Here is a 9,906-nt window from a genome sequence, read left to right as displayed (position 1 = left end):
TCTCCGGTAGCGGAAGCAGATTTCTCAGACCGGAAGCGAGTGTGAGGCCAACATGGCGTTAGCGGTGCTGGCGCTGAGGACGCGGTCAGCTGGTAAACGGACGCCGTGGCAGTCGCCGGGCGAGGGGTGGAGGCGGAGTGGAGACCTTGCAGGGATCTGGGGGCTTGGAGGTCGTTCCCCCACGGATGACCCTGCGGGCGGGAGGGGACCGGGGGGAGTGTGTGGGGCCCACGAGGTTTGAGGGGCGGTAGTCGCTGGTCGTGTGACACCTAGGGCGCGGAGCACGTGACCTTCCCCTGCCAGGGGTGCAAATACAGCTTCCCTAGGGGTGGGTGACGGTTCTCCGCTTCCCCTGTCTAGGTTTGTTTGGATCCCATTATCTACAAAAATGGGTTACTGCTTTTGGCACATAGGCGCTCAAAAAGTTAATCTATTCATTCAGCAGATTGAGGTCTTTGTGCCAGAAACTGTGGTAGGTGTTGAGGATCTCAGCAGAGAAGATGAAGACATAGTCTCTACCCCCAGGACGGTTACTTCTAATAGATAAGCCAGTACATAAGTACGTAAATAAAATAGTTGTGAATTGTTGCAACTACTGTGACAGAAAGGGAAAAATGTGTCTGTGTCTTTTTTTTAGGTTGGGTGGTCAGGGAAGCCCTCTGAGGAGGTAACATGTAAGTTAAGACCTAAAGGATGACAGGAGGCCTGGCTTTGTAAGAGAGTGAGGGACAAGAGAATGACTTGACCCAATTTTCCATTTTGAGAAGCAAACTATTGCTCTTACGTGAATTTAAACGGAGTAGGAGTGGAAATGAGGAAACCAGACGGGAAGCAGTAATAGTAGCCCTGAGGAGAGATGATTTAGTCAGGGTGTTAGTGTCAGTGAACTTGGAGGGAAATGGGAGGATTTGAAATCCGTTTTGGAAATAGGATCCACAGAGCTTACTGGTGAACTGGATATGTGAGATCAGCAAAGGGAAGGAATCTGCAGTGACTCTTTGATTTCTGCCTGAGCAACTGTGTAAGTGGTACCATCATTTACTTTGAAGAGGATGGGGAATAGGGTGAAGGGCAAAGATTCGTGAGTGAGATAAGTTAGGTAAAGCAAAGTCCAGTTCCTGAAATTGAGTGAATAAATGAATAGGTGTTTAAAGGTAGGTAGATCCTGGTGCTGGCCATTTAACATGTTGTCTCTCGAAGTCCTTATCTCTGGTCCTTTGCCCCAGCTAGTCTCTGTTCTCATTAAAACTTCAGAAACCTAGGTTTTAGGAACTCTGAACTTATAGACTGCAGGACCCACAAGCCTTCTCTAAAGACTCTGGCATGACCCTGATTAACCATAGATGTATCTGGAGACCTGAATGCCGGGACTGCCATTCCTGGGCTTGTCATATAGCACAGGGCTTCCATCCTGGTCAGTATGAATTTTAGTTCACTTTCCTTTTTAAAATAAATGCCATTGAGCACTTTGGAATGAGTATGGAGAGGTCAGATTAACAAGGGCAGGGTGTCAGTCTTCTTGGTTGGACCTGTGCTTGATGGACTTGCCGAACAAAGGAAGGGTCCAGCCTTCTGGAATGGACAGGAGCCTGTGGGAGTCACCCTCACAGAGGCTGCCCTTTTTGTTTACAAGTATCTGATGTGCAGTGGATGGGTGATGGCTAAGAAGGTGGTGGGTGAGGTCAAAGCAGGAGCCTCTCTCTGGGTGTCCTGTTGCTGGGCTCTGCGGTCTGGCCCCTCCACAGTGCATTGAGCCTTGAGGGCATAATGGTGAGTGAGGCTGAAACAGGCAGCTCTGTGGTGTCCTCTTGCTGGCTTCTGTTTCTGTGGTTTTGTTTCCCTTCAATAGGACTGGATGTGTCAGGACCAAGGGCACATGGTGTTTATTTTTTTTCCATTAATATTTTACTCCCTCCCCTCAACCCTAGGCCACACACAGACAGCTCATGTAGTGCTTACACCATGGACAATACAAGAATGACTTATCCCCTGTCGTGGGGGAAGACCAAGGACCTCAGACACTCCCTGAAAACCCACAAAGTCAAGTGGCATTTCTGCTCACACACCTTCCTCACCTCCCCTGACACTGCCCCCTGCCACCTCTCAGCTTAGCAAATGACCCATTGAGACAGAGAAAGAGTCTGATGGGGAGCCTCTCTGTTTGAACAACATTTCTGTTCTCTCTGCAGTTACAGCCCTGCTGAGCCCCCCTCAGGCTACAGCTCTTGCCGTCAGATATGCATCCAAAAAGACAGGTGGCAGCTCTAAGAACCTCGGTGGAAAGTCACCAGGCAAACGCTTTGGCATCAAGAGAATGGAGGGTAAGGGTGTGGCCTGGCTTCCACTTTCCATTTAGCACCCTACCCTGCTGTCCCGGCGTTCCTTTGAAGAGCGGGCAAACCACACAAGTGCCCTGTCCTGTACTCTCCATTTTGCTCACCAGAACATTTAGTTCCAAATTAAAGAAACAGATAAGACCTGAGGCAGGGTGGAGGGGCTGAGGAAGAGCAGATAGGTGGGAACCTTGGCCATGCGACTGCAGAGGAGGCTGCCGGGTGGGGGACAGGGGGCTCCTTGTGTCAGACTGGGAGTTGGTCTTATCCAGGGGCAGGCTTAGAGGTTGGTACGTAGCATTTGGGCCAGGAAAGCGAGGGCTGCCATGTTTTCTTAGCAGTTCGCTGTGTTGCCTCATCCTGGGGGCCCAAAGGTAGCACACCTATGGACTTCTCTTCTAGGTCACTATGTTCATGCTGGCAACATCCTTGCGACTCAGCGCCACTTCCGCTGGCACCCAGGTGCCCATGTGAGTTGCTCTGTGTCCCACCCCCCCCCCACCCCTCCCCCCGTTTTTTCTTCACCTCTCCATGCTCCTGAGCATAGTAATTATAACAGTTGCAGTTATTGGGTGCTTACCAAATGCCAGGTGTCATGCTGATTCCTGGGCCTGCATTATCTCATTTCATCCTTAACCCCATCCCTAGGGTAGGTAGGTGTCATCTCTGTTTTACAGGTAGGATGCCAGAAACTTAGAAGCTGGGGTGGGTAGTGACAGAGCTGGGATTTGAACCAGGTCTGCTTGACTCTCAAATCACTTTTTCGCTTTGGTAATAGCATTAGCTTGGTTCTCTGGGGTCTCCTTTCTAACCCCCAGTTCTTGGAAGAGGATATTTCTAGTGATTTAAGATATTTTTTTAATCTTGGGAAACTAATTTCAATTTATTCATTTTTTTCTTATTTTTAAGAATTCCTCCTTTGATTAAAGTTATTACTAGATGGCTGAAAGATAACTTGAATTTAATAAAATAGAATTCAGTTTGTGGGCCAGAAATTAGGTCCTTACCAGGCAGGGATTTCAGTTTCAGCAAGTTGGTATTACTTGCTGAGGTAGGAAAGTTCTTTAACACAGATCTATACTATATTCTTTACATTATTTAAAATATTAGTTTAGTTTCCTCTGTAATCAATTTCCTCCTGCCTTCTTACCTCTTTTTTGGCAATTTTAGTAGGCACAGAAAGACTGATAGTAACCTATAATTATTTCAAAAATGCTAATTTGTATGTGAATTGATTGTATGTGTAGTACAATATTTTTTTATTTTTTTAGAACTCGAGACATAATAAAATAATGACAACAATAATAAAAGCTAATATGTTGTGACCTGGGCAGTATTCTAAGCTCTTTCTAATTATTAACTCATTTAATCCTCAAGATGACCCTATAAAATAGTTAATATTTATCTCCATTTTGCAGATGAAAAAAGTGAGATACAGTGAAGTAAATTAACTTGCCCAGATCACACAATAGTAAGTAGTAGTGCTGGGATTTGAACCAGTCTGTTCTTTTAATCAGAGAGATATTGAATAATGCTGGGTAAAAATTGCCACACATGCAATCTCAAAGTTCTAAAAGAAAAAAGCTATGATATGTATAGTTTAAAAAAAAAAAAGAAAATAAATATATAATACACAGTTTATTTGATCTCTTTGCTCATATTTCTCACCTGAACATCAGGGTTAGCGATAGTACCTACTTCACAAGGTGAGAATCAAGTGAGTTAATGTATATAATAGGGCTTGGAACAGTGCTTACACACAGTAAGCGTGACATAAGTATTAGCTGATATCATTTTGTTTAATTAGCGTATGCATTATCCATATAGCTTTGAGCCTAAACTTTATAGATCACCATATAGATGAAAATGTATGTCAAACTAGTGTTGTGTTAAGCCTCAGTGAAGCAAACTCCCAGGAGCAGTGATTGGAGACATTTTCCTGGCCCTGGTTTGGGCATCTATCCAGCGTAGCCTCTGGCCAGCTGCACAGATATGGGTCCGGGTATCAGCCCTCAGGGACTGAGTAACCACCAGGATTGGCTGTTGGAGTTTTCTTTTCCCGCCTTTGTGATGGAGTAATTACCAAGCAGTGGGAAAGGGAACCTGAGATGGAGCTTTCTGAATCCTCCCCTTTGGCCCCAGGGCCTGAATCCTTGTGAAGAGTCTATCCTAGGGCCCTGGGATGGGCCCCCTGACTGTCCAGCTGACCAGGTCTGTGTGTTGCAGGTGGGGCTGGGGAAGAAGAAGTACCTGTATGCTCTGGAGGAGGGGATAGTCCGCTACACTAAGGAGGTCTACGTGCCCAGTCCCAGCAACTCGGAGGCTGTGGATCTGGTCACCAGGCTGCCCGAGGGGGCTGTGCTCTACAAGACTTTTGTCCACGTGGTTCCTGCCAAGCCTGAGGGCACCTTCAAACTGGTAGCTATGCTTTGACCTCCTGGTTGAGGCCTTTGGACAGAGACTGGAGCCCAGGTGACAGGAGAGGGTGGTACCAGACGTCATCAAGGGTTGGAGTGACGACAAGGCCTCCCAAGGAAGAAGTCTGCTTGGTGGTGACTGCAGGAGACTATGAAGTGACTGGCTGGGAAGCCCTTTGGGAGACCTGACCTGGGGCCAAAAATAAAGTTAGCTGGAGTCATGAGTCTCTGCTATTTGGGGACAAACCGGGATGGAGTGGCTTACTGATCTGTTACCCATGTTCTCAGGTGCACACAAGGGGGAGCCTCAAAGCAGGAAAGAGGCCTGTCAGAGTGAGGAAATGAGAAGAGGGGACTTCATTTTGAGGAGGGGATCCCTTTAGCACCATCCCCCAAAGGGGAAGGAAGAGGAGTGCTTGTGCTTGAGGGTGTTCCTGCTCCTTCCCCTCCTGGATCCCACAGAAGTCGCTGGGGAAGAGTGGGCGGGGGGTGACCAAGGGGCCAATAGAGGAAGCCAGCGTGGTCATGTTCCTCTCTTGGAGCCACATTCAGAGGGAGCTGGGGCGGCAGCCCCAGAAATGGCCACATGGCAGACCCCTTCCTGCCTCCGTGGGTCCAGAGCAGAGAGGCCCCATCTGGCATGGAATACCAGGGTCCTTCCAATGATGAGGCAGAATGGGTGACAGATGGGCTTCTTCCTGTTACCCAGGGAGACACCTAGCTCGCATTCTTTCCTGATTCTTGGTTTATCTCAAACCGTAAACTGCAGCAAAGAATCTGGCTTTAGGAGTACTCAGTCTGGGCCTAGATTGGGCTGGGGGCAGGCCTTCATTGTCAACCCAAGACCTTTAGAAGCTTGGCTTCGAGTGCAAGGGCGAGGAAGGAAGTCCCAGCAGGAGTGGACAGACTTCCCGGCTGTTGGAGGTAGGCGATGCTGGCTGCAGCCCCAGAGAGGGCTTGCAGAGTTAGTGCCTTCCTCCCAAGCACTCTTCTTTGCCCTGAAAGCAGGAGCTCCAGGGGTTGAGGGCAGAGAAGTCTAATTCTGGAGGTCTGCCTTGAATTTGTCACCTTGATTCTCAGGGCATGACCCCAGATTTCCCACCTCCTGCAAAGGTGGTCCAGGGTTTGTTGAGGTGCACTTTGGCTTCCTTCCCGTAGGGTCTTGTACCAAGGCCCAGCTCGGGGAGATTGTTGGAAGCGTCTCCATAGGCTCAGCGCTGTCCCTGCCAGTCCCCGCCAGTCCCCGCCAGTCCCCTGGAGAAGTGGGAAGGGGCAAGATGGAAGAGCGTGTTCCCTCCTATAGTGTTTCCCTGAGCAGGCAGGTGGCTGCTTCCTGGGGTGGGTGAGCAGAGCCATGGTTGGGTGGTAGTGCAGGCAGTGATCCTAGGGCCTCCTCATAGCTGGATGGCAGCTGGGAGAGGTAGAGCAAAGACATTGCCCATTCCCTTACACACAACCCCCCCCCACACACACACATGCTCTTTCTTTGGACTTTGCTTTCTGTGTCTCCTCTCCCCCAGTGATGGTCCTTCCTGGAGACAAGTTGAATCTTAGAGTTGTTGGTTCCATGGAAGCTCTTCTGCCCAGTCTAAATCGCTTCCCTGGACTGGGGTCTGCCATCCTTTCCTCTACCCAAAGAGGTGAAGTGAGGCCTCTAGCCAAATCCTGGGGCTCGCCATCCGTGGTCCTTTCCTTGTCCCAGAGGCTCTGATTAGGCATTTACATACAGTAAAAAAAGTAATAAGGAAAGAAACTGAGTTCTCCCACTCAAGGCTGGGAGGGCTGAACATTCACCTACCTCTCTGCAGGCCCAGAGCCAGAAGCGCTGTGCAATCAGCTGGTGCATCTGCTGCCGCCGGTCCTTCTTTTGAACACTTTCATAGCTGCGCAGGCAAGCTGGCTCCCATAGGGATAGCTGGCGGCTGCTGCGTAGCCCCACACAATACCTCACCCCCCTGGGGATAGCCCTGTGACTAAGGGAGCCAGGCAGGCTTGTGCAGCTGTTCTCCAGCTTCCATCTGGACCCTTTCCACCAGGATGAGCCTAAGATCAGGGTACCACACAGGCTTCTCTCCAAGGAGTCTCTCTAGGCTTCCTCGCCTTCTTCCCCTAGCCACACTAGGCCCTGGCACACACCTCTCCCCCACGGTCCTCCCTCACCCGCATCCCCTGGGACTCTCAGCACCTTTCCACTGCCTGGACCTCGGTGGGGCATCCCATGGTGCTGAAGCAGGGAGAGGGGCAGTCCTGGGGATCATGAAGGATGACTCAGAGTGAAGCTCAGGGTTTAGGGTCAGCGAGCAAGAGAGCAGAACCCAAACCTTTCTTGTCCCCATGTCCTCTCCCCATCTTGTTCTCTCCCTCCACCAGTCCAAGGCACAAAGCCCAGACCCTTAGCATTTCTGAAATGCACTCGGGTATAAAGAAATTCCACCCCTTTCTGGCCACTAGCTCATTCTTTCACAATCTGGCAGCCAGCTCTGATGACCCTTGTGGGAGAGTCAGAGAACACCTTCTGTCCCCACCTCTCCATCCTCTGGTGCTCAGAGTTGGGGTTGGAGCCTGGGGAGGCTGCAGGTCTGAAGATTTCTTTTGCTTTCTGTACCCAGCATCCCATGTGGTACCCCGTCCCTGGGAAGAGGACTGACAGTACGGTAGTCACCACCCACAGAAGTTGGCTCTGGGCTTTCCCCTGGGAGCTAGGAGCTTGTGGGCCTTGCTTGGAGAGCTGGGAAGACCATTGTCTTCACCAGCAGCTCCCAGTACTGGGTCCTGTTTCACAATGGCCAGAGAGGAGGCTGGCCAGGATGTTGCTCACCCTTTCCACACTACTTCCTTGGTCCAGAGGGAACCCAGACTGGAAGCTGCGGGTCCATAGAGTAGATCCAAAGGCCCCTTCCATACTGAGAAGAGAGCAGAGGACGTGGCAGCACTGGGGCTTCGCTGGTACAGCAGCACAACAGGATGGCCATGATAAAAACCAGCATGAAACTCTCCTCCCCCAAGAGGCACCAGGCATCAGAGGTTCAGCCTGGGCCTGGCAGGCACGGACCCATCTCACCTCCCAAGACTGAAATTCCACTCCAGAAGTTGAGCAGGAATGACCTGGCTGGGACTAGTATCAGCTTGACATGCAGGGGAAACGGGGGCAGGGAGCTCCCTTTTTGCTGCTGCATCAATTCCCTGTGGCAGAGATTTGTGAGGGAGGACAGAGCAGCTATATCCTATCTTCCTTCAGCCCAGGGAAGGAGTGATGTGTGTAAGGGAGTTTACAGAGGGACAGACTCAGGGAGGAGAAAGAGCTTGTGGCGGGGCAGACACCCTTAGAAACTGGATCTGAGGAGGCAGGGGAGGGAGGACTCGAGTCTGAAGTCAGACTCCTGGTGCCCAGACTCTGTTCCGCTATCGTAGACTGTAGCATCATAGAACACAGCAGGGAAGGGACCTCAGGGTTCATATACAAGCCAAACACAGCATTCTCCCCAAGTGGCTTGCTTTAGGTGACCCTATAGATGAAGAAGCTGGACTTCTGGCCTCTGGTGAGGAGCCAAGTGTGCATCTGCCCCAACTCTGAACTTGGGACAGCAGTGGGTACTCACCAGTGGCCACAACTATGTCTAGGAGGCTGTTCTCCGCGGTGATCTCTGCACAGGGAACAGCAGTGGCAGAGCGGTGCCAAGAAAGGGCACTGGCCTTAAATGACCTTGAAGACAGCCACAGGATGGGCTCCCCGCCCCTCTGCTGGCCCCACCCACCATCCCCACAGGGCCAACCCTCAACCCAGGATCCCTGGCCCAGAGGAGCAGCTTCATTCAGAGCCATGGTATCTGTGAGCAGCTCTCCAGATTCTCAGCTTCTGCCCTGCTTGTCCTGGTCAGTACCATGCCAGGACCTAGTGTCCCACAGATGGCACTCCACTCTGCAGGCCTGGCAGCCACGAGGGTCCCTCAACAACCTGCAGGAGAAGGGGTTGTCGGGAACAGGCTAGGCTTCTGCTAAACCCAGAAGACAGCCAGGGGAGCTCCACCTCGCCCAGATCTCTGCACCTCTCAGTCCTGATCCCCTCCCAGCCCTACTCTGCACCCCCCCTCCCCCGCCACTTCCCATCGGCTCAGGTGACAGGACTCCAAATGCCAACTGTCCTCTGGTCTTTGCTCCCATCTCTAATGGAACTGAGTTGTCCCTGGTTGTCCTGGAAACCAGGCACAAAATACAAAAGCCTCTCTCCCCAGGCTCTTCCCCTCCCTCCAAAGGAATTCTTGGGCAGCTCTGGGGGCCCAGGCCCCCCGCCCCCACCCCACTTCTGCCTGGCTGTTATCCCGATTTTGACCCCAGGGGCCCAGCCAGGGGAGGATTTCAAAGCCTCAAAAAGCTCAAGCCTCCAGGTTGAGCTAACCCTACAGAGAGATGAGGGTGGGGGACACTGTCGGCCAGGAATTCAGTCCGAGTAGCTGCACTCACACTTGCCTCAGTGACCTGGACAGGGGAGAGGGAGTCGTGAAGCCTACTCCTGGTCCCACATTGCTTCTAACTCATGGGGCCAAGACAAACCAGCCAGAGCAGTGGGGCTGGGGCTGGACTTTAGTTTTCCTGCCAGCCTGCAAATTAGAATTGCCTGAGGGAGCTCTGAACCCACACCAGTGTTGGGTTGCCACCTCAGAGCAATTAACTCAGAACCCTCAGTCTGGATCCCCATCCACTGGGCTAAGCTCAAAATGGTCACAGCAGGTGACTGGGACCTGGTATAATAGGATGGGAGTGGTAGGGGCTGAAACAGAGGGCATGTCCCACCTAAGTTCCAAAAATAAGACTTTGGAAACAGTTGTGCTAGCCCAACAACAGCATAGCCACAGCCTGGGTTAAACCTGCTGGCTGGTCTGTGAATCCTTAGTCACCAGAGTCTAAATGCTCTGATATTTACTGCCTGTGCCTGATATGCTAAACCCAGTTATTAATTTTTTTTTAATCCATCTAAAGGCTGATGTAAAACAAAACAAAAAACTTTTAGAGAGCCAGATTAGAACTTCAGATGTTCTATAAAATAGGAGCCAGAAAAAAGCAATCATCTCAGCCCTTGAACCCAAACACTATTTCCTTGGAGTGCTTGCTGAACCCAAACACTATTTCCTTGGAGTGCTTGCTGTTAGCTCCTTCCT

The 9,906-nt window shown here is 51.0% G+C and overlaps 1 protein-coding gene across 2 annotated transcripts; it reads left to right on the top strand.

Moving 5' to 3' along the window:
* Positions 1 to 5: 5 nt before the first annotated feature.
* MRPL27 (mitochondrial ribosomal protein L27) lies at positions 6 to 4,971 on the top strand. Of its 2 annotated transcripts, none has more exons than XM_007176435.3 (4): positions 6 to 92; positions 2,190 to 2,321; positions 2,736 to 2,803; positions 4,560 to 4,971. In XM_007176435.3, the coding sequence occupies exons 1-4, from the start codon at positions 53 to 55 to the stop codon at positions 4,764 to 4,766; spliced, it is 447 nt and encodes a 148-aa protein (XP_007176497.1). In that variant the 5' UTR covers positions 6 to 52; the 3' UTR covers positions 4,767 to 4,971. The 2 variants fall into 2 exon arrangements, with proteins under 2 accessions (XP_007176497.1, XP_057393002.1); XM_057537019.1 differs by having other exon boundaries at positions 42 to 170.
* Positions 4,972 to 9,906: the final 4,935 nt, after the last annotated feature.

Source organism: Balaenoptera acutorostrata, chromosome 20 (genome assembly GCF_949987535.1).
Source record: "Balaenoptera acutorostrata chromosome 20, mBalAcu1.1, whole genome shotgun sequence".
In the NCBI taxonomy this organism is placed as follows: domain Eukaryota; kingdom Metazoa; phylum Chordata; class Mammalia; order Artiodactyla; family Balaenopteridae; genus Balaenoptera; species Balaenoptera acutorostrata.
Note: the sequence above shows the minus strand (reverse complement) of the source record. Positions and strands in the feature narration are given on the sequence as shown.

Excerpts from the sequence above, each read along its gene's own strand:
- MRPL27 (XM_057537019.1), top strand. The coding sequence starts at position 53 with ATGGCGTTAGCGGTGCTGGCGCTGAGGACGCGGTCAGCTGGTAAACGG. Across the intron at positions 2,322-2,735 it reads TGGCATCAAGAGAATGGAGG|GTCACTATGTTCATGCTGGC; the intron begins GTAAGGGTGTGG and ends CTTCTCTTCTAG. Across the intron at positions 2,804-4,559 it reads GCTGGCACCCAGGTGCCCAT|GTGGGGCTGGGGAAGAAGAA; the intron begins GTGAGTTGCTCT and ends TGTGTGTTGCAG.